General features: G+C 35.6%; 1 protein-coding gene and 2 long non-coding RNA genes across 11 annotated transcripts in view; 2 read left to right on the forward strand and 1 right to left on the reverse strand.

Annotated features, from left to right (window-relative positions):
• The window catches only part of NLGN1 (neuroligin 1), an 817,938-nt gene extending 811,780 nt beyond the window's left edge, over positions 1 to 6,158 (forward strand). For all 9 annotated transcript variants that reach the window (XM_049105692.1, XM_049105691.1, XM_049105690.1 and 6 more), the window contains one exon: positions 1 to 6,158. In XM_049105692.1, the coding sequence (XP_048961649.1) occupies positions 1 to 823 (823 nt within the window). In that variant the 3' untranslated portion in view covers positions 824 to 6,158.
• The window catches only part of LOC112645979 (uncharacterized), a 24,712-nt gene continuing 1,025 nt past the window's right edge, over positions 1,222 to 24,908 (reverse strand). Inside the window, exons 2-3 of the long non-coding RNA XR_003127389.3 lie at positions 23,990 to 24,569; positions 1,222 to 1,560 (exon numbers count right to left, since the gene is read on the reverse strand). This is a non-coding gene — a long non-coding RNA (uncharacterized LOC112645979). The remainder of the gene's footprint in view (positions 1,561 to 23,989; positions 24,570 to 24,908) is intronic.
• The window catches only part of LOC112645978 (uncharacterized), a 24,001-nt gene continuing 23,165 nt past the window's right edge, over positions 24,073 to 24,908 (forward strand). The window contains exon 1 of the long non-coding RNA XR_003127387.3: positions 24,073 to 24,581. This is a non-coding gene — a long non-coding RNA (uncharacterized LOC112645978). The remainder of the gene's footprint in view (positions 24,582 to 24,908) is intronic.

The following is a 24,908-nucleotide window of genomic DNA, read 5'->3' on the forward strand; positions in this document are numbered from 1 at the left end:
TGACCCAAATCAACCAGTCCCTCAAGACACGAAATTCATCCATACCAAACCCAACCGCTTTGAAGAAGTAGCATGGACCAGATATTCCCAGAAAGATCAACTTTATCTCCATATTGGATTAAAACCAAGAGTTAAAGAACATTACAGAGCCAATAAGGTGAACCTCTGGTTGGAGCTGGTACCTCATCTGCATAATCTCAATGACATTTCCCAGTATACCTCGACAACAACTAAAGTGCCATCGACTGACATCACTTTCAGACCTACGAGAAAGAATTCTGTACCTGTCACATCAGCATTTCCCACTGCCAAGCAGGATGATCCCAAACAACAACCGAGTCCATTTTCAGTGGATCAAAGGGACTACTCCACAGAGCTGAGCGTCACTATTGCAGTTGGAGCCTCCCTGCTGTTTCTGAACATCCTCGCCTTTGCAGCCCTATACTACAAAAAGGATAAGAGGAGACACGATGTTCACAGGAGATGCAGCCCTCAGCGCACTACTACCAACGATCTGACCCACGCACAAGAAGAGGAGATCATGTCCCTCCAAATGAAGCACACTGATTTGGATCATGAATGTGAGTCCATCCATCCACATGAGGTGGTTCTTCGGACCGCCTGCCCCCCAGATTACACACTAGCTATGAGGAGGTCACCTGATGATGTTCCCTTAATGACACCCAACACCATCACAATGATCCCCAACACTATACCAGGGATTCAACCCTTACACACATTCAACACATTCACCGGAGGACAGAACAATACTCTGCCCCACCCCCACCCCCACCCCCATTCACATTCAACAACCAGGGTATAGCCAGATAAGAGAAACAAACTCTATTTTTTTGATGGATTGCAGTAAAAGATTACTGAAGATTCCTTGGCTTTCAACCTACAAGACTCTTACTATTTAAATAAGGAGGAATATTATGTGAATATACATATCAAGAACTTTGGGGGTTTTGAAAAAAAAAATTCAATTGTACATATATACACAAATCAACTTTAAAAATGAATTTCAATTGCTTGAGGCAATTGTTCTGAATGATACTTTTTCATTCACATTCAAGAATTAATTTTTTGAAGATTTATGTTACATAATGGAATTAGGCATGTGGAACACCAAACGGGAAAGAACTATGTCTGAAATATAAAAAATAAAAATAAAAAAACAACCATGAATATGCACAAGGGACACACCAATGGAATGTCAGATAATTTTCACCAGTTTTTATTTGGAGCCGTTTTATTGTGTAGACCATATTTACATATTTGGATAAGTACACAAAGCACCAATGCTGTTAATGGCCTTAGCAGAGGCTCATGCTGAAATTTGCCAGTAAAACAAAGAAGTTTAAAGACTGGCAGGTACAACATTATCACATAAGTGCTGTCAGTATAAAGTTGTGGGGATAAAGGAAACTGGATATTTTTAGCACGATGTGCATGATAATTTATATGCTTGGTGGCTGTGCTGCTGATTAAGCCGTAATTAAAATTCTTCTCATCCCATTGGAGTCTTTAATAGAAGCTTCCTCTATCAATTGGCAAAACCTAAAGAAGATTTTAAGGGGCAAAAGTAATTAGAAGTAAATAATTCACAGTAGTTTTGATAATAGGAAGAATTAGTTATTAAAGGTATTTGAAGAAACTATAGGTATAGTGGTGAATACTCGCTGATATGAATCCCAGGAAAAAAATTCCTGTGTTTTTAATGTTCTTTTCATTCCAGTCTAAATAATTTATAGAAATACAGCCCTAATTGGACATGTGTTACAGGATCTATAATTTGCTGTGGTTTTTGTTATTCTGTATTTTGTTCCTTTTGGTAAAGGTGAAGTGTGTCCAAAGAGTTACTTGCAACAGTCTTTTATGATATGAGGATATGCCCCAAATTACCACTCTGATTACAGTTCTCAGTTAATTGATTTACTCATGTTGCATGACAAAATGTTTACTAATAAGAATTCAATATACAGTCATGTCCCTCCTCATATCACTTATCTTTCTCACTGAGGTTCATTCACTGGAATTTACCCACGCGATCTCAGTAGAGTACAACATAGATACAGAACCTAGAAGGAGAGTCAACACCTGGAGGATTTTAGTCTTACACGTATGTGTGATTTTAAATGAATACTTTAAGACCACAGGAAACTCTTCATCCCCCTGTTGTTTACCAGTAACAGTATATCACAGACCTTTCCAAATGTTTGTATATGTAATCAGATGTACATTTATATTAAAAAAAAATTGAGATGGACTTAAAGAGCACATCCTGATAAATACTTTCTCTCTTACCTGTACTATATTTCTATTAGACTAAAGTTATGTGATTTTTTTTTACATTTTTTCAGATGACTAGCAATTTTGATAGTTTGTAAGATAATGCAAAGAACTTTCTCTGACAAACTAACTGCAGTAACAGAAACCTTTCTTTTCAGTTACTCTTTTTCAAGAATGAAAGCTTATTATACAAAAAAAAATTGTATACTACTTGATGGAAACAACTTTGTACATCTTGGCCATGTCACTGGTCATTGCGTGAAATAAAGATAATCTGGATAATGACTATTAGTCCAATGCTAAGAGACATGATCTTTGCTCATTAAAGAGCTAAAATGTTTATTGCTGTTTTGTCTTTTTTTTAAATAACAAAAGAAACATGACTGTCTCAGAGAGTCATTTTTCTAGACCAAGTTGGGTTTTTGAAGACACGTAGGTAACTTCTATAGAAAACACAAGTGTATTTGAAGGCAAGTCGCACCTAAGATGAAACTGATGAAACTTTGACATTATGAATTTATAAGCCCAGGAATCATGGAAAGTATTAGCTTTGTATTTTTAAATATCTCTTATGTGCAAGTGTCGTAGAAATAAAATGTGCCAATTGTTTTCAGTTAGAAACACAGGTTCCAATTTTCATCATCAGAGAAAAGCTCTATTGGAAATAAATGTGCAATATTTCATGGAATGAGAAGAGCTAGGTTCATAGTAGAAGGGTGATTAAACTATCACAAAGTAATGGATAGAAAGTTATCCTCCTAAGAGAATTAAAAAGTGCCGAGCAAGACATTAAGCTGACACTAAAAGATAAAACCTTCTCTATCAAGGAATTTCTTTGGTTGTAATTCCCCCTCCCAATTATTAACTATCAATTAGATGTAGATATTACTCTATAACTTCAAATAAAAATCTCTGTGAGAAACAAAAAGTCTTCAAAACCCAGAGCGGTCTACATGCAGTTTTTGCCTGACGTGGTTGTGCTTTTCGACTGTGAACTGCCAATGTGAGCCAAGACAAAGAATTGCTTAACATCTGAAATACTGCTAATCCGAAAACTGTCTTTTAATATACTGATTAAACAAAAGATAAAAAGAAATAGAAATGGCAACAAAATAAGACATGAGTGAAATCTTTCATGTACATTATTTCACTTGGCAAAATCAAGCATTCTATTATATCTTAATGATGGCCATATTTATCTCTCTCTGCATATCTGTTGCTCTAAATTTACCTATCAATCTACCTATATATGCCATAACTGACATCTTTGTCATATTAATTTAGGGAAATGATTTAGGAAAACAAAGCATAGTCCTGGTCTTTTTTCTAAATTAATGTAGTATCAACTTTGTGGAAGATAAAAAAAAAAAAAGCAGTTCTAGGTTTTATTATTATTCTCAAGTCGTGATAAAGTCATTGTGAATGAGTGTTAGTTGTTAGTTTTATAATTACAGCAGCTAGTTTTCTGAGTGTAAAATGATTTCCCACAATAAACAGAACATTAAGAACTGTTTTTAAAGCTGAAACATACTTTTTAAATGTAAGAAATATTTTGAATATTGTTAAATTTTAACCAATATCTTTAAAATGTATTTATTCAGACGATTTTCTTCAGAAAAAAAGTAAGTTACAAAATTAAAGGAATATTTTTGGCATTCCTTATTAATTCAGATTTTCCTCCCTCAGATCAAATTGCAGATCGTCAAGGCTGCTTAGAATTTATACAAACATTAGGTCAAAATGGACTTTATTTCATTGTTTTGTTATCAAATAAAATTATCGCCAGGTGTTTTTCGCCAGATTCAAGTTGTTCCAGAGTATGAGGTTAGAAATATGAAAGTGACAGATTTCATAGTTTTAAATCTCTACTGAATATGTTGACTCTGAACAAAATCTGGCTGACTGCTACAGATGTATCACAAGGTTCATCATTATCTTTATGAAAATTGGAAAGTTATTTGCTCGAGCATTAAAACTATCCAATTTGAATTTGGAGAGATCATGCTAGCAGCTAAAAGAGGAAAATCTGAGCAGAGTATAGATTATTTCATTTCTCGTTTCAAATTTAAAAGTTGACCATAATGATGCATTAATTCTGATTTTTTAGTTCTGTACAACATGAAAACTGCAACCAAATTTTTTAAAATAAGTTACCATATGTAAAACAAAAGAGAAAAACAATGCACTAATTTTCTTACAGAAAAGAAATGCCAAAACTCAATTGTTATATTCTTCTCAGTTATTTCACCTGTTGACATACTCAAACTGACACACATACTAATATTGTGAAAAGATGCAAAGAAAGTGGCAAATGTGTTTCAGCTTTAAAGGCACTGCTACATAGAAAATACTGGGATTTTTTTCTTTGGCGAGTTTCACTGAAAGATTTTCAAAGCGCAAAACGATGAATGGAATTTTTAGGAAGCTGTCAAATATCATGGCAATCCTTTGATGTTTGTTTTCTTCTGTGTTATTGGTTCAAAGTACTGGCCTTTTTCTTCATTTCTAGTAATTAGTTGTTATAGACTATCAGTTTTTAATGTGAGTGAAAATTAGATAATTTGGCTATACTTGTGAAAACATGCTCCCAAATAAATTCAATTAATGGGCATTTCCCTGCTGAGATTTTGTTATCATTCATTTAATTATCTTGTCAAGCTTTACTGTTAAAGACAATTGTGTTGGCTTTTTAGTCAATAAACTAAGGGAATTTCTCCAACAGCCTTATACCTCTCCTGCACGTGATATGATACCATACACTTCAAATTTCCAACAGAAGCCTCTAAAGAAATATCCTGCTGATACGAAACATTTGGTAGCCACCTTGATTCTCTTTCAAAAGCATTCCGATTTGACTCTATTCTGGCCCTCTGATGTATTTGTACACAGGCCAGAAATCAATTCCATTTGACAAAGGTTATGGAGTACACAGACTGGACTAACCGTGTGCAGGGTGTAAGTGCCTTTCTCCCTGGGATTTAGTTTTACTTATCAACCTTATTGTCTCTTTTAAATTTGCAGATCCTGATAATTCAATTGAAAAGATACAACAGGATGACCATGTTACAAATTTCCAGTAAGAAAATCTTATTTAGAAAGGTCTCTTCTGGCATTCAGTTTGATTTTTGTATGGCAGCAAATGGGTCCAAACTATTCCTAGGAAAGAGTGAGGTGAATTTTTGGAAAACAACAAAGAATCTTTTAGACATCAAATTTAATAGTATTTAAGTATAGAAACTTAAATCTCTAACAAACTTTAACTTTTTTCCAAATAGGTAAATTTAACTTAAAAGGAGTCTGAAGTTGTTAGAGACAAACATAAGTTAGAAAGTATATCGTTTTTCTTTCTAGTCAACCGTCATATATACCACATGGTATATATATATATACACATTATTTGGTACGTGGTTTATTGGATGTTTGTGAGGGCCCTTTCAGACTCACACATTTACAAATGACTCTGTATATCTTACGACATCTGTACTAATGTTATAGACTTTAATCTTTTGTAGAAGGTCAAGCCAAAGTGCTAGCAGTTTTGGTTGAAGCGAACGATAACAATTAAAGCTTTAAAGAAATGTGTAAAGGTATAGTAACAAAAACTCAGCAGATGAAGTTAAGGAAAAGGGAACATTTTAGAATGCCACGTCTAGGGTTGATGTCTATATTAGATGGAATGTTTAAAAGAATTTTAGTGTTTTTGATTCATTTTCCTGCACTCATCTCATTTAGCAAATTACTGGGACATATGTCATGGTTTTTGTAAAAAAGGCCATCGGGTGTCATGATTCAGTTTGTGTTTGGACATCCGTGGGTTTCATTAAAACACGTTTATTATCATGAATAAATATTACCGTGTTTTCCAAGTTGTGTTGGCTATTTTTAAACTCAGAAATAATTCCTTCTCTGTGTGACACACAAAAACATCTCCAAGATAAATGTTCCTTTCCAATTTCTTTGTGTTGCCCACACATGTGGTGATAGGTCCAATTTGATGGAAACAATGACAGTTTATGGTCTCTTCACCTCTGGTGAATGCAGGGAAAGAATCTGGAGAGTAAATTTCAGGGACTTGAGCTCACTTATTGCACAGCTTGTCAGAGAAGAAAGAAGAAAGAGGAAGGAGAAAAAAGGGAATGAGTGAAGAAATGAGGAAGGAAAAAAAGGGAGAAAAAGTTCTCAACTTTAAATTAATGACTTTTTGCCTCCAAATAGTTCTTTTTGTAGAGATGTACGGCCACTTCTAAAAAAGAGAGAGAGAGAGAGAGAGAGAGAGAGGATACTTAAATAAATCTCTTTAAGCCATAATCCATTGTCCTTGGAGAATAAGATTAATAATATTTAGGATGAGACAATGAATTTAATCCTTGATCCAGGCCTCGTTCAAATTGTGTCCCTGGAAACAAAGAAAAATAAAATCTAGAATGATGTATTTCTTGTTCTTGTTCTATTTAATCAATAATGATCTCGGCAGGGAGGACTGAGTGAAGTGTGGGCATCGCTCATCTGTACATAGCCCCGGGTAAGAATACAGTTAAACAAATAAGACATCATAGAATTTCCCAAAATATGGCCTAAAGATCATTATTTCCAAGTGGCTAAATAAAAGAACTGTCACTGTTTTGCTGGTCTCTGGCCGCACAGAGCCATCAGTACCAAGTAAACAGTTCCAAACAACCTTCAAAGAATTTCACATTCCACAAAAAGGTTTAGATGTTTTCTAGGGTTTGATGTTGTTTTACATGATTACATTTTTACTATGTTTTTTACAGGTTGCAGAATGTTATTTCTGAGTTCAAAAAGCAGTCCCAAATATATTCTATAAATGTTTACATGAATACAGTATTTTCCAGCAGAGTGCCATAATTTGAAATACGTCCTACTCCCCCAATTCAGGAGAATTTCCTTGAATATCCCCTTAAAACATTTCTCTCTCTCCCTGAAAATATTCAGCCTCAGTCTTGGAGTTGACTTCCTCTGTACCAGAGGAGACCTTCCCACCACCCCCATTTGCATTTCCACTCCCATTGCTCTTTATGCCTTCTTCTCCTAAAGGCAGAATTTGTGGGGACTGTGTCCAGGGGATCTAAAGAAGTTGCGCCTTAGGAATTGGCTCCCTCCATTCCTCAGGCAAGCTATCAGCTAGCATCCTCATTAAGCAATGGGAAGAATTAGCCATTCATGTATTCAATAAATGGTTTTCACCATGGGCCAATGTGCTGAATGTGAAACACAATAGGCTTAATGTTAAACACTTACCAATAAAATACAACTATTGCCATACTTGGACTAGGTTTAAACACGTAAGCTATTCAGATTTCCTTCTGTACTACTCAGCATACCAAATCATTATACAATAGTTTGTTTTAGCTATTTAATATGGCTCAAAATAGTCAACATAAAACAGTATTGGCTGAGTTCACAGCAATATTAGTTGAATGCTATTGACCAAGTCCATCAATAAACACAGGTGTGTGACAATCCTTCCCAACAATAAATATAGCCATATCTGAAGCCACACCACACTATGCCAAAATAAATCAAACATGAAATATCCAGCTTAAATTTCATCTGATCCAGCCACTTAGCTGATTCCTTAATCCTCTACCACAGTCCCAAAATGTGGTTGTGAACCTTATTACTGCACGACACCACTGGTCTGCAATTCTAAAGCAAGTGGTTACTTTAGAGACCATTTGAATTTCTTCCTTATAATCATCTGTTATTCTATCTTTTCTTTTGAAAAATCATAAAATCTCCATCTCATGACTTCCTTTTAAAAATATGAAGACAACCCTCATATCTTCCATGAGTCATTTTCTTCTCAGAGAAAAATTCCCATTTTTAATACAAAATAGCTTAGTCTTCACCATTCTGATCACTAGTTTTTTTTAATAGTCTCTCAAGCCTGTATTTCTTAAGATGTGTGATGTCTAGGATTGTATATAATAAATCCTTCAGGTATAGGTTGATCCCTATCTAATACAGCATTATTAACAATCTCCTCATTGTAGAAACTGTATTCTTTTAATATAACTTATCGTAATGTTATCTTCTTTGGTGGCCATTAGATTGAGACCTACTCCCTATTAAAACTCCTGAAAAAAAAAAGAAAAAAAAAAAAAAAACTCCTGAAAATTTCCACACGCCCTGCTGTTGAGCAAATTATGCCTTCATCCTGTCCTTAATCATTTGAGTGTTATCTTCAGGATATTGGATACTATTAAATTCCACCTCATTAGATTCATCACATTTTTCCAGGTTATGAAATCTTTCTATCCATCCCAGACTAATGAAATCCAATAAAGTGATAAACATACTTTTTTTTATTTTTACCCAGATAATTTAAAAAAGATACTATTGCAGAATCAGGCTGAGGACAAAGTTTTGGAACAATGGTAATAGAAATAGTATGTATAATACTGAGAAAATTAACAGCTAACATTTACTGAGCACTAACTATATCCTAGATTCTGTATCATACCCCATAACAAACCAGTAATACCACCCTCACAAGCTTATCAATACTTTTAGATACACTTATTAAGGATCTATTATTATGAGTCACTGAGCTACCAATGATAGAAAAATGATAGCCTTTGTTCTTTAATTACTAGCAAGCAACTGATTAAGTCTTCGTTTTCTCTATACACATAGCACAAGAGACATTATCAGATAAATTTAAAGACTGTTTTCTTCCACTTAAAATATTTGAATGATGTAATAGTCATCCTGAGTAATAAAATTGGGATAATTACCTTTAGAACCCCTATTTAAAAAAATACATTAAAAAATAGAACCCCTATTTAGAGGTTTCTGAGTTACTGGTGCTTATTAAATGAAAGAAATTATGGAAACAGAATGTGCTTCTGTCACTATGGTATTTTCCCCAACTCTCACAACAATCACCTGTCATAATTAAGAGGCTGATATAGGCCATTCAACTGCAGTCTTCAAATGGGATTGCTTAAGAGAAAAAGTATGCACAAGGTTAAAAAAAAAACCCATATATGATAAAATATTTTATAGTGAAAAGTAAAAAACCTTCCCACCTCAGATCCCAATTCTCCTCTCCCCTCCCCCTTCCCCACTGACAGTTGCTAATTTGTATACCTATTTCTACAAATATTCTGTCCATATACAAACATGTGCAAATGTGTATGCCTACATATATATGTTGGGGTCACTATATGTATATATTGTGTATTTTTAAAGATTTTATTTATTCATGAGAGACACACAGAGAAAGGAAGAGACACAGGCAGAGGGAGAAGCAGACTCCATGTAGGGAGCCTGATGTAGGACTCGATCCCAGGACCCCAGGATCACGCTCTAGGCTCAAGGCAGGTACCAAACTGCTGAGCCACCCAGGGATCACTATATATTGTTTTTTTAAAATTCTTCTCGACATGTTCCATGAAAGCACACTAGATATCTGCTTTATGAGAAAGTTGAAGTAAATAAAAATAAGTCTCAAATGTATCCATAAATCTAAAGCTATTCTAATCAAAATTGCCACAGATTATGTTTGTTTCTGTGTTTGTGTTTAGACCTTAGATGGGTAAAGGTCAAGATTGGCCAAAATCTTTTGAAGCAAAAGAATAAGGAGCAACTATTTCACCTACCGCTATTAAGCTACTGTCATTAAAACTGAGTAGTATCAATTCAAAAGAAACAAATGAAGAATAATAGTAAACTTCTAAACAGACCTAAGGAAAAGGAGCAATTTGGTGTATACTAAACATTACACATCAAAAGGAAAGGATAAACTTTTCAGCTATCTATATGGGGGAAACAGCTCTCTGTGTCATACTATATACAAAATTAATCCTACATAAATTGCAACTATAAATATGAAGCAAATTTTAAATGTTTTAGAAGAACACATAGGATAATATTGCCATGTCCTTGGAATAGGAAAGAATTTATTAAACAAAACACAAAACAGCATAACATAAAGGAAAGAATAAGAAATTGAAATGAAAATCTCAATAAATTAAATAATATTTTGAAATGACTGGTACATACTAAAAATAAATATTTACAATATGTATAATTAATAAAAACTTAACTATTGAGTTGGATAGAGAGCTTCTATAAATCAATAAGAAAAGATAATCCACAAGAAAACGGGGCTGATTAAATATTGTGGATTGAGAACATGTCTTTATTTCTTTCCTTTCCCTAACCCTCATAAAAATATAAAAGGTATAAAAAAAAAAAATAAGCCTACCAGAACAAGAAGAATAGAAGGAGAGATAATAGCTAAGTAGTTCTAAAACATTTTTGGAAGATATAAATTAAATAAACTAAAAGATATTAAGGAAATAATACAACCTATGAATAATAACATAAATCAGAATTTGAAAAGTTAAGAGATGCTTTAACAAAACTGAAAAAAGATTTATAAATAAAAGAATGATTTCAAATGTAAAGATTAAATTACACAAGACCAAAGAATGCCTTAAAAGGCTTAAAAAATACTTAAAGAGAAATAGAAGGTAAAAAGGGCAAAATATCCAGAAAAGAAAAAGAATTCAAGATTCAAATAAAAAGACAAAAAAGACTCAACATATGTATATGTGGAGTCTTCAGAAAGGAAAATCAAAATGAGCCTGAGTGAATACAATAAAAACTACAATTATTAGAAAACATTCTCAATAATAGAAAAATATTTAAAATTACATTTTTTGAAAAGGTGCACTCAGTATCTGAGAAAACATTTAAAATGACCACTGTTAAGACATATTTAGGAAGATTATTGAATATCAAAGAAAAAATTATTGGAGCATTCACATCCAGATTAAAAAGGCTGAATCTCTTATAATGGAGACTCCCATAATATAATTAACCATCAGACTTTTTGAAAACAATGCTTTATGCCAGAAGAAAATTGAATAGCATATGAAGAGGCTCAAGAAAGGAGAATGTGAGCCAATGATTTTTATATCTTGCCATAAACTAACTTTATTTAGGACACAAGTATGAAGGCCACAACAAACTGTTAATCGACATTCAAGAGCACAGGTAATATTGTTCCTATGAACACTTCCTGAGAAATTTAACAGACCATCACCCTTGGCCAAGCAGAATGGTGACATTGATATAAGGACTGGTGATGGGCAAATAATATATATTTGCTCAAAGAACTATGACTAAATGAGGGTAAGGTGGAAAGCTCTATGCTTTGACAATGTAGACACGGTACAACTATTTTAAAAATGTGAGGAGAATAGGGAAATCACACATAAAAACCATCATTATAGTCATCATATTGGTTTTGATAATAGTGTTATTGCTGCCCTGAGACTGTTAACCCATACAACAAGAATTACATAACATGGGGAATACTGTGATTTGCTAATTCTATCATCTCCACTGTCTTGAGAACCAGCCATCTTAATGCAGAAGAAAGGATATTCTGATGCAAGATACAAGAGGTCAAGTTAAAACCCCATGGTTTGGATTTTAAAATGGAAGTGTTAGAATAAACACTAAAAATGTTATGCAAACAATAACCAAGCCTGGAGCAAAGAGCATCTCCAGAGCTCAGATCGTGGTCTTGAAATGACATTCCCTATGCACGTGTGCACATGGGTACACACACACACACACACACACACACACACACAGAGTGAGAGAGAGAGAGAGAGAGAGAAAACCAGGGGACAAACTATACAAGATGAACATGGAACATCTTGTCAAAGATTTCTTTGGATACATAAAAAAGACTCAGAAGCCAACTTTCATATCTCACTATCTAACTATCTAAAGATAAGACAGTTTGAGCATCAATAAGAATAATTTCCATTAATTAAAATAAATCAAGTTAAAATCCGTAATTTAGTAATTGTTTAAAGGCAAATTCTTCTGTCACTTACGGAGGATAATTGGAATTCAACTCGTTGTTTGGAAAACTGATAACTAAAAAGAAGCATTAAAGAATTTGCCCTACTACTCCTCTATGAACTGTATAACTAAGTAGCCAAATAGTGGATGAAAAGAATTTACACTTTATAGAAGCTATTTCAGCTAATAAAATAAGGAATCATTGTATTAGAGTTGCACCCTTTCTCACTCCTAATGAATTAATGGATCTAACTGTTGCTAGTGTCAACGGCTGGTATCATCATAAAAAACAACCAGCTACCATGTGCGTCCTGAATAGAAACTCTGAACATTACCTCTGAAGAGGTCTTGCACCCCAAAATGTATCCAATGAAGTCTGTAGGTCCATCAATCAGGAAATAAATACAACAAAGGAACAGGTTAAAATACACCATGGGGATGAAATCAACAAAATTCAAACTACAGAACATTTTACCAATTACATCTCTTGGTTTCCTCAACAAATAAATTAAAAAATATGGTGGGATAATATGTAAATTAAAAGAAACTTAAACTTAAAAATTACTGCTTAGGGTAGTACTTTTGGGTGATAAATTATAAAGAAAAGCAAGGTGGATAACAAGCCCCCAAGATGGTGATTATTTATAGGAGAGGAAAGAAGATGTGACTGAGATGGTGCTTGGGGAAGACTTTAGGGTGATTTGTAAAGTTCTATTTCTTAATCTGAGTGTTTCTCTCCAGAATATTTCTCTTATGATGATGTTTTCAACCAAACATTTATTCCATAAGTTTTCTCTGTACCACTGTTATGATTTTACAATAAAATAAAAAGGATTGTAATAAAAGAGATAATACATAAAAATGTTTTGGATTTAAAAGATATGAGTTTATTAAGTGAAAGGGCCTTCCAACTGCCTTCTATAACGGATTAGAAAAAGCATCCTATCAAGCCCCACCGTCATGAAATGTCAGGACATCAGAAGAGAAGTTCCTCACAGCTTCCAGAGAAGAAGACAAGGGGTTCTCCACACCAGCCCTGGAAGCCATAAGAATAAATGCCTTGAATAAAGGCTTTCATATTTTTTTAAGGAGAAATTATGATCAACCTATAATTTTATGTCTAAGCAAAATATGAATGCAGTGCTATTAGTCCAAGGAGATATGGATCCTGGAGAAAAATCAAGGGAACACCCGAATGTCTGATGAGAGACAGCCAGAAAACAATCAGTCCAGCTTCATCATGTGACGCTGGGGACCCAGGGAGAGACGGCTCTAGAATAAAATGGAAAGTGATAAAGTATCTGACAGATTTCCATCACGTGAAAAAAAAAAGTGTGATTTGTATAACTTTTATAATTCTTGTGCTGAATTTGGGAAGGATGTAAAAAAAAAAGCAACAAAAAAAAATCATTGTTAATCAGAGAAAAACAGAAATTTCTATAAGCAATGGAATGTTATCCTTGAACATTGTACACATGAGTGGAAGTACATTTAAGGAATAATTCTTATAAATGGACAGGTTGGAACAAAAGATATTCTCTTTCTTTCTTTCTTTCTTTCTTTCTTTCTTTCTTTCTTTCTTTCTTTTCTTTCTTTCTTTCTTTCTTTTACTATTTCCTGACTTATTTTTCAAAATGTTATACAAATTTACATTCCCACCAACATTGTATTCGAGTGCCTGTTTCCCTCTACTCTGGCCAAAATTGTAATTATCACTTTTTTAATCTTTCCATTTTAACATAAAAGAAATGTCATTATTGTATTAATTTGCATTTTTAAATTGAGGTGAAGCATCTTTTCTTATGCTTATAAGCCATTGTATTTCTTTTTATATTAAATGTCTTCCTTTACTTTGTATATTTTTTCTATTTGTTTTTTAATCTCTTCTTATGGAATTATAAGAGCTGTCTATAGATAAATAAAATCAGTACTTTTCGTCATGTGTGTTGCAAATAATTTTGCTCAAGTTTCCTTTGAATTTTTTGTTATTTTGTGCAGGGCAGAAATGCTTGCGTTTTAGCATTTAAATGTATCGGTGTTTCCTTCCTATTTTCTGGATTTGGTATCTTGCTTGGAAAGATGTTCCTTATTTCAAACTTAAATCTAATCAAATTTTCTTCTATATTGACAGCCTCACTGTTTATAGTTAAATCTTTGCTCCATCTGAAATTTAAATTGTCATAACAGGTAAGGAGGAGGTTAGCTTTATTTTATCCCGAACAAGTCAAGATTTTGATATGTTTCAGACTTGAATAAAATGGACACATTTTATTGTAAAGATAAGAACATTTTATTTTCAGCCATTGAAATCTACAAAACTGTAGAAAAGCAAGATGGTAACTAAACCATAGTGCACGGTCACGACCTCTGCCTGTCTTCTTACAGGCCTGTGATTTAAACCTGCCTCCCCCTTAGTTTGTGACATCTTTTTTCCAAATAGGAAGCTGCCAAAAAGTTTAAAATTATCCATCCAGTGAGGGGAAAGTCCTCTGGCTTAGGATCCCAGTCTTCTCACGTGCGCCGCCACGGGGTTTTGGGTTATAAACAATATTCCTATCTATAACCTTAGTTTCTAACCGCCACTCAATATCAAAATAGCTTAAGAATAATAAGTTTGCTGAGTCCTATAATCAGAAAATAGCAGCAAGAAAAGAACTCTAGTGGCTGAGTATTTTGGTCTAGATTGGAGTCAGGAAAGGGCAACAACAGGAGTTATGCCTCCATCTGCTCCTGGACTTAGAGACCCAAACCAAATGCTTGGTAGAGGCCACCGTAGTGCTGCCAGGGATTTCTACCATGTACAGCGTCTTAAAGACAAGTGGTTGTCTCGGCATCTTCTAGGTATCTTTCTTGGTGGCTGTGGGTTTCTTCCCAAATTGTATGGCAATAGAGTAGACTGTCTTCTGATTCTTTTTTTGAGAGACCTGATTTCACTCTGACTAATTTCCTTATCCATTGCCCAAAACACCTACTGCATCTCTGATTCTCTGGCCATAATTTTTTTTTTTTTTTTTTTTTTTGAGATTGAGTCTCAGGGCCCACACTTTGCTACATGACTTATTTCTATACTTTTTCACTCTAAGCCTTAAAAAGCCTAAGAACAGCTATTAATAAAAGAGAGAGAGAGAGAGAAAGAGAGAGAGAAGAAAAACCTAAAAGGAAGTAATAAAAGGCTGCACATTAGAGTTGAAGAAAATTTAATGGAAACTACTTTTGTTCAAATTCCCACGAAGGCTTTTAGCAAAGATGAATGAGCTCATGCCATGAAGCTCTGTATGTTTTAAAAAGTGATAAAAGGTTAATTGGGTACCATGTGAGCAAGACTGTATATAGAGAAATCCTTTAGTTGACGGCCCAACTCCACTTAACATTCATCTATCTTGTGTCTACATCAGGTTGCCATTCTGCACATCGTCTACACAGTGTCTTGGGAGACAAAACAAAAAAGCTTAGCAATGTGTGCACAGTTTCCAACAAAACATTTTTGGGAAGGGAAGGAGGAAAGAATTGGACTGTCCAGCAGATGTGAACACACGTGTTAAGGAGAGAGAACTATGAGTATTTTTTTCTCCTGGCTACCAAAAAGTTCTTTGAAAAATAAGCTGATATATTTGTTTCAAAGACTATGAAAACTACATGGGGAAACATGGGGAAAGATTGAGAGCTCTGATAATGAGAGCTAAAGCTAAAGAATTCATTATTTACAGAGAAAAATCTTAAGAGGGAAGAAGCAATCAAGACAATAATCATCAATAAGAGTCAGTCTTGTCAATTTCCCCTGGAATTTTCCACAGTTAAAATCCATTATTAAAACTACATTTGCTTTCCCTCTCCTAAATCAGAAAATTATTTTCACCCAAACCCAAGAATTGTCAAACTATAGATTTACATACATTTGACGTGAAGGGAACTATGTTCACCTACAGGAAATATGATATCCTTCTTCGCCGCGTAGACCAACAAAACAGAAAAGTGGAGAGGTGATTTGAGGTTCATACTATTGTTTCTTTCTTATGAGGATTCAGCCTTAGATATCTTGTCCAAATCATCTAACCTCTCTTCTGTACATCAGGTAAAAGGACTCATCAAGGTGCATTTACCCAGCTAAGGTGACTTCGTTACAAAGGCTACCCTCTACCTACATTTGTCTCTACTAGCCTCTTTGAAAAAGAACAGCTCATTGCAGATCCTAAGTTTCCTAAGTTCCTCCCTCACCTCTGCCCTCCATGACCCCAACCTTTATTTTTCTATTTGCAAACTTGTTCTATCCTTTCTCCTTTGATGTACCACCTTGTCTTTCTCACCTTGGCTTTATTCCTAAGTATGACTACATCACTCCTCTATAGCAATACATTCATAGTGACTTCTTGTGGGAAAACCCTTCCTTAATAAATCGGGTTTCTGGGGATCTTCTCTCATGGATCTCTTATCTATCTCATATGTATTCTCTTATTAATCCTCATTGACTTTCCGTAGTTTTGATCCTCAACCATTCTGATCTGGATGTTAAAACAACCTCCTCCCTAACCTCCAAAATCCTGTATGACCCAGTTGCTGTTTACATCAATAGGCTTCCTCATCCTCTTCCCATAAATCCTGGATTCCAAATACAAAGAAACTTTCTGAAGTTCCTCAGATGCATCATGTTCTTGGCCTCCCTGTTCTCTACACACACTCCTCCATCCTCCCTCTCTTTACTTGGCCAACTCAAAATCATCCATCAGGACTTCCCTTAGATGGTACCTCCTCTGGGTAGCTTTCTCTGGTCTTTGCGACTTCCAGGCTAGGTTAAAGCTGGGCAGTCTGTTTTATCTCAGCCACAACATAAATCACGCTTTACTGTAATTGTCTGCTTCTCTGTTCCCTTCCCAAGGACATAAACTCCTGAAGTCAGGGACTGTCTTATTTGCAGTTGTATTCTCTGAGCTTACTGCTCAGTTCTGATTTAGGGACAAAAATAGCAATGTACAGTCTCTGAAAAAGCCTTGACTTTTCTACCTCCATGATTTTGCACATGCTGCGTTTTTTGGTCTGAATTTCATTCCTACAAATTTACCCTCCCTCTAGCCCTGTGTACATTCCTCAGTCTATTGTAATCCTGCTTATTCTTAAAGGTCATATTGAGGCATTCTCTAATTCATGAGCATTAGCCTAATCAGACCCACTAAAATTGATCTGATCTAAATCCTAACCATGTAATATGAATCACATGGTTTTGCAATGGACTCAGTATCTCTTTCTTTCTTCCAAAACAGATGGATTAAAAATAGGAACTATGTCTTAAAATATTTGTATTCTCTATATTATCTATCACATGGTTTTACAGTCAGTGCTCAATATATACTGAATGAATTATTATGAAATAATTTCCCAAAGCTATAAACTTTACTGTTCTCTCCAGAAAATATTCAGTAAGAATACTTTCCCTCTTTTGAATTTCTTAATCTTTCCCATTCTAACAAGGAAGTATGTGATTTATTTCTACATATTTTCCTCACCAGATTGCAGGAGAAATCCTCCTGAATACCTGGTGAGAGCAATAGAAGTGCGTGAATAATTCTGTTCAGTAGAAGTGAAATTGGAATTAGAATTCACATATCTTTGACTGCTGTTTCAAAGACTCAAAGATCTCCAACAGGAGCTATTTTGTCCCCTACATAGGAGCAAAGTGTAGTGTGTGCCCCTTTTTATGTTTTCTCTCATCACCAACATGGCCAAAGCCCAACCACCCATCCTTAGACACTCCAGCTCAAATCATACATCATTTGTGAAGTCTTTCTTGCTTTCTTTAAAGCTCAAAATTCTTCTTTCCAGCCCTTTATACACATTATACTATGTATCGTTCTTATGATAGTCATTTCTTTCTGCCTCATATTTTTGTGAATATTTATACCCAAGTCTTGAATCCTTTCAAAAGCGTGAGTTTTCAGAGAGCAGAATTTGTGTATGATTTTGCTCTCCCCCTTTGCCCATAGAAAAGTGTCTCGCACATACTAGTTAGCTTTATTGCTTATCTGTTGGATGGCATATGATATATACATAAAGACTATGTATATGAATATAATATGTTTATACAGTACCAGTATTTATAATTTTGGAGCATAACTAGTATCTATATAAGCCAATTTGCTCACCACTGTAAAAAGGAATCAGATTGATTGATTTTATTGGACCCTAAAAGGCTGTATCAAACTTATTTAGTGTCATTATCCTCCACCCTAAAATGTAACAAGAGTCTCAAATGGAATTTTAATCATGTCTTACATATCACTTCTTTCCAAGGCCTTCCCTGATCCCCAAGGATTTCTGATAGCTTTTATTATAATTCCATAACAGTAATTATAGTATATTATAGCTGCCCAGTCATTTAACTGCTTTGTCTTTGATGCTCTTGAGGGCAGGGACTGTATCATCATATTGACTTTTATGTTCATGCTGCTTAGGAAGATAGCTATGATAAACAGAATAAAGCCTCTCTCAAAGATGGCCATGTCCTAACCCCCAGAAGCTGTACATATGTTACCTAATGTGCAAAGAGTGACTTTCCAGATGTGCCTAAACCAAGAAACTTGAGATACTATCCTGGATTATACAATTGGGACCTAAATGTAATCACCAGGGTCCTTATAAATGAAAGAGGCAAGAGAGTCAGTAAGAGGAGGTAAGACAACAGAGGGCATGTAGGAACAATGTAATTGGTAGCTTTGAGGGTAGAAGAGGGACATAAGTCAAGGAATTCAGATGGTCTCTAGAAGCCAGAAAAGTCAAGAAAATGGAGCCGTTCAACCCCCAAGCCTCCAGGGGGAACACAGTTTAGCCTGCACCTTGATTTTAGCCTACGAAGATCTATTTTGACTTCTTCTGACATCCAGAAGTCTATAATGAATGTACTGTTTAAAGCCACCAGGTTTGTGGCAACATATTACGGCAATAATATGAAACTGATACAACAGCCAACACATGGCAAATGATTCATAAATATTTTCTCATTAGAAGAACTACAAGATATTAGGTTTAAAAAATATCAGAGAATTAATGGATGTTGGTAGCATTTGATGATGGGCTTGAGGAAGAAGGGCAGGTAAAGGAAAAATTGCCCATTCCTAGTCGAAGATGGGCTTTAGAGAGAGGTGCAGGTAAAATAAAAATTCCCCATTTTCTGGTTTAGGCAACTTAGTGGACAGTATGTATTAAAAAGCTTATGTTCTTAGTTTTAGATATGTTTGATACTAGGGCCACTATGGAACTACCAGTTGGAGCTGTCCAGGAGACATTGGAAAATGTGGTCCAGGAACTCAGGATATGTGATTTAACCAAATAGCCTTGAGATGTAAGAAACATGGGAAACAGCTGGAGATAAGGCTAGAAAAGCAGCATGATGTTTCTTAAATGCCAAGGGAAGCCAAACCTAATTGATGAGAAGGTGGGGATGAGCATTGAAGGAATTTGAACTGAGAAATGATATAATCAAAGTGATGCTCAAAGAAGATTAATCTGGTGATCTTATGTAAAATAGATTGGCAGGAAGTGAAACTTAAGACAGAAATACCATTTATACTTTACAGATCACTTTCAAAGACAGTGTCTTATTTGATCCTCACAGTAATCTTGTGAGACAAAGCATCATCTCTTTTTTTTTTTTAAGATTTTATTTATTTATTTGAGAGAGAGAGAGCATGAGTGGTAGGGAGAGGCAGGGGGAGGAGCAGACTCGCCACTAAGCAGAGAGCCCTATGCGCGGCTCGATCCCAGGACCTGGAGATCATAACTTGAGCCGAAGGCAGATGCTGAACCAACTGAGCCACCCAGGAGCCCCAAGGCAAAGCAGTATCAATTATATCATAAATCACTTGTATTATATTGACAATTATTTCAATCTACTTTTAAAGCTTTACATATAATTTGCACTGTGCTCAATTTCTTACTACTTTAATCAGTGTATTAGGGGTTTTGGTCAAATTTATAGCCCCATGGGGGAACCTAGGAGGCTCAGTTAAGTATCTGCCCTCAGTTCAGGTCATGATCCTAGGGTCCTGGGATGGAGCCCCACATCAGGCTCTCACTGCTCTCAGGGGAGTCTGCTTCTCCCTCTCCCTCTATTCTCTCTCTCTCTCAAATAAATAAATAAAATCTTTAAAACAAAACAAAACAAAATAAATCTCTAGCCCTTAATAATCAGGAACCATTTATCAGTAGAAAATCAACAGGAATGAATGAAATTCATCTGTACAAAATATTTCAGTACTTACCTATGCCAAATAGTGTTAAGAGGAAGGAGGGAGACCACTGTATTACTAGTAGATGGAATAACAAAATGTTCCTCTAAAATGAGTTGGACCAAATACTTTCATCACAATTAACCATTGTTATGATACAACCACATTAATCCAACATTGTTAACAGAGAAAAAGCATCTGGATGAACCATTCCAAACCTTCTCTAGAAGGTTCCTCACATGGCACTTTGAGATTTCAAAATTGACTCTAATATCCATCTGACAAGGCTTTAAAATTGCAGAGCTTAAAAATCACATACCATAATGAAAGAGTCTCTGGGGCTAAATTTAGGTGCTGTTAAATCACTAGGAATGATTTGGTCAGAACAAGAGAAAGATAACTGAGAGAGTGCCCAGGTATATCAAGTAGGAGCTCTGAATTTCTCACCATTATAATTCCCAATTCATTTCTCTTCATTTGATTTATAGAGAGCTGCTCTGAAGCATCCAAATGAATAATTCAACACTTAAAGACACGAGAAACAATGCAGACCTATCTTCATACGAATTAAAACAGATTCAGAAGCTGATTTCACTGTCACTCAAGCTCGCCCAAAAAGTTCACTTTTGGCTCGTGATTTGGCCCTTCACCATCATTAATCCAGATAAAACCACCATTTTTTGGACATATTTACTGCTGGCAATACCTTTTTTTTTCAAAATACAAATATTAGTAACTATTTAGAGGAGCTCAGTGTTTCAGCAAACCAGAAATGGTCAACATGGTCTAAAGTTTCCTGCTCAAAAAAATGGTCCATGGACCAGCAATATCAGCACACTTGGGTGCTTATTAGATAAGGAAGATCTGGAGAATTCCCAGGAACCCACCAAATGAGAACACACCTTTTCACAAGATCCCCAAGTAATTCATTTACACATTAAAAACTTGAGAAGCTCTGATCTAAAGCAGATACACTTCAAAAATTGTCTTTTCATTGTATTCCCTAAAGTCCTCCCAGCGAACATTTCTATGACATTATAGGAATGCCAACCCTTCTAAGGTTTCCTATTTCTTTTATTTCGGATCAGCTTCCAAGAGAGCATAAATATCCAATTATCTAAAGTGTTTTCTGACTCCTTGTACTTATGCATAGTGGTTGTAGGTGAGAGTTAATTGTTTTCATTATACACACTTCTAGCTTGACTATACACCTGCCACACTTCCTTTTGTCTGACTTAGTTTGTACAAATCTTAATAAGGAAAGAAGAGGGAGCACATGCTAGCAGAAAGCATGTGTTGAGATGAGTGGAATGCTTTACAGCTCAATATCTATTTCTTGAGTTGGCCTTAAATGACAGGTTAGAGATGACTAGATAGAGAGGAGAAAGAATTGAAAAGAACTTGAATGATTTGTTATTTCAATCATGCCTCCTTGCCTGACCCAGTTTGCCTGAGTGGAATTGTACAAACAATCCTGGAACATCTCTGCCACCATGAGTACATAGCACCCTGGTTAAGTTTAAAAATGCATGAAATGAAGCATGCTACAATGAAATAGAGTGTTTTTCAGTTTGGTCTTTAAAGTTCTTCCTTACCAATTTATACCTTCTCTCCAAAAGCTTAGAACGAATTTAAGTTCATGGCATTTATGTTCACCTTTTTCTTTTCTTTTTTGCTCATAGTTCAGTGTGAAGAGTAAACTTAAGGTTAGAAAATCTGAGAACTGATATCTGAATTTTAAGGATATTTTTATGGCATCATTAGTTCTTTATGAACACATGCATGCACTTAAAGAAAAATAATAGTAAATAATATCAGAAGGATTAAGTAGAAATATAATGAAGCCAATTAAAGTAGCTCCTAAGTGACTGCATAAGGATAATACTGGAACACTAACTAAATGATCTGGAAAACAAATGAATGTTAGTTAAGCCTATAAAGTACTATCGGTAGGATATAGGGTATTTTTGTGTTTTATCAATAATCAAGTTGATAAATAAAACTTTATTGTATTAATAGGCAGTATTAATTACATTTAACTTTTAAAAATACTTCACTGTTCAGAAATAAATGAGAATTTTATTAGTTTAATTATTTTTTAGTCTCTATTTTTCACTTCAATAATTGCATTTGTAAACCTGAATCTGAGGTCTTTAAGCATAGTCCAATCCCTTTACTAGCAAGTGGGACAGAATGTGTATATGGGCCTTCTCATCTGCAAAAGACAAACCATCTGGAAGGAAAATAAAATTGACCTTAGAGAGCCAGCTTAGGGGTGTCTGGGTGGTCAATCAGTCAAGAGTCTGCCTTTGGTTCAGGTCATGATCCAGGGTTGTGGGATAGAGTCCTATATTGGGCTTCCTGCTCAATGGGGAGTTTGCTTCTCTCTCTGTCCTCTGCATCTCCCCCAACTTGTTCTCTCTCTCTCTCTCTCTCTCTTTGTCTCTCTTTTTCTCTTTCTCAAATAAATAATATTTTTTAAAAGAAAAAAAAAATCAACCTAACCATCCCAAAGACAACTTTCCTGTTACTGAGGTCTAGGTCTTCCCCTAAACACCAGGAGGGATAGTGAGTATAGGAAAGAAACCCAGATTCATGTTCTGCTAATGAGCTGGTAGGAGAAAAGCTAGATACTCTAAGGATTTCCCAAGTACAACTAGTCAAAAACTGAAACATGGCTAATATGATGCAGGGTATGCACACTCCTCACTAACAGCTCAAATGTTGGCACCTCATACAAGATATCTTCCTCCCCCAAGACCCATTTTGCCATTTACCAAATCTCCCCCTGCAAACCCATGGCATCACCCTCTATCTTTTTGCCTGTGTCTAGATGTCCATTTCCATGCATTCCTTCATCTAGCCCTGGCTCCTGGAACCTCAAGCAAGGTCTATAGCCCAAGTTAGCCAGGGTAAATCAAGAAAACAGAGCCTTTGGCAGGTAGTTCAAAGGGGACTTTTAAATACAGGAATCAGTTACAAAAGTGTTGCAAGAGATGTAAAATCAAAAGAGGTAATAAGAGAACTTTTAAGTTAGCAACAGCAGAAAGCCACCATCACCCCTTGAGTAGTTGAGATTAAAAAAAAAAAAAGAAGAAGAAGAATAGGAATTATTAGAACCCAGAAGCCAGGGATACCAATAGAAAATGAGACCACAGAAGGAAGAACTGAATGGTAAACTAGTACCACAAAAAGAGGCATGGGCAGTACCATAAATCTCTCCCAAGTCAGAGTAGGAGGGAACTGTACTTGACTACTTGACTGGCTACTTGACTTCTCTGCCTTCCAATCTCCTGCCCATTCCTTCAATTGGCCAAACTAAATGCAAGCCAGCAGGGTCAAACCCTTATAATACAAAGCAGAGCAAAAGAAGGCTGGGAATGGATGTGAGAGCAAACACTGAATGACTGTCATGAGCTGCTTTTCACATAGAAATAACATCAGGCTGTCATTTCACACCCCCCTCTCCAGGGATCTTCAGGATGACATCTGAGACCCACATACAAGAACATTCTAGAGTAATATCTTTCATGAGCCTCTCTGTATCCTTAAGTTAGTGATTTTTCCCTCTCTAAGGAACAACTCAGATTTATGACACAGCTTGACTTGTGGCAGCTGCTGAAGGCTCTCACCTATTTCTGTCAACCAGGAACCTGATAGTCACAGAAGTGGAATCTACTGTCTTGCTTTAGAACTCAGAACCCTTAGCCCACAAGTGCCTCTGAAGTCACTAATGCCATTGTAGTGGTTCACTGTGGACCAGAGATCTTCCAGCTCTTTCTCCAAATCATATTGCATTTAATGAGGATAATCATTTCTAGCCGCCATAATAAAGATACACCAAATTCTCAGTCTCGGTGGCGGCCCAACATAATAAAGATTTTTTTCTCTTTTGCACAAAGACTGATTTGGGTCAGGATCTCTCCTCCATCTTGAGCAAAGTCATCTGGATCAATTGGCCTCCAAGGCAGCTCAGGCCTAAGTTGCAGCTTTTGACAATCTATACGGAGATGGCCACTCCAGGACATTTACCGGCTTTGATATGTGGCAACATCAGTGACAGATGAAACTGCAGCTCTGAACCTCAACCAAGAGCAGCAATAGAATAACAGAGCAGATGAAGAGGACTTGGAGCCCATACTCACTGGTGCCAAGATTCAGAAATAGCCAGCAGCATAATGGTCCAAACCTTGGTCGTGTAAGGCTAATTTCCTGTTGAAATTGGTAATAATTCTCATTAATTTAGATGTAGAAACTATTTCAACCACTTAGCCCTATCACCCACCCTCTGCCCAAGCTACTTAAAGGGTCCAGTGTCTGCTCTGGCTATCACCAGACTACACTTTTTTTTTAAGAGATCAAGGATGAGGTCATTTAAAAGCACATTGATATAACCTTTGGAACACAGAAGAGTATCATCAGGATTCCCTCTCCCCTCAGGCGACCTCGTGTTTTTGTTAAACAAACAACAATAAAATAAAACACAAACATTAGAATACTTATTAATTTTCCCATTACAATCAGAAAATGTGAAGTATCTCCTCTACCCCT

This window comes from Canis lupus, chromosome 34, assembly GCF_003254725.2.
Source record: "Canis lupus dingo isolate Sandy chromosome 34, ASM325472v2, whole genome shotgun sequence".
NCBI classification, from domain to species: domain Eukaryota; kingdom Metazoa; phylum Chordata; class Mammalia; order Carnivora; family Canidae; genus Canis; species Canis lupus.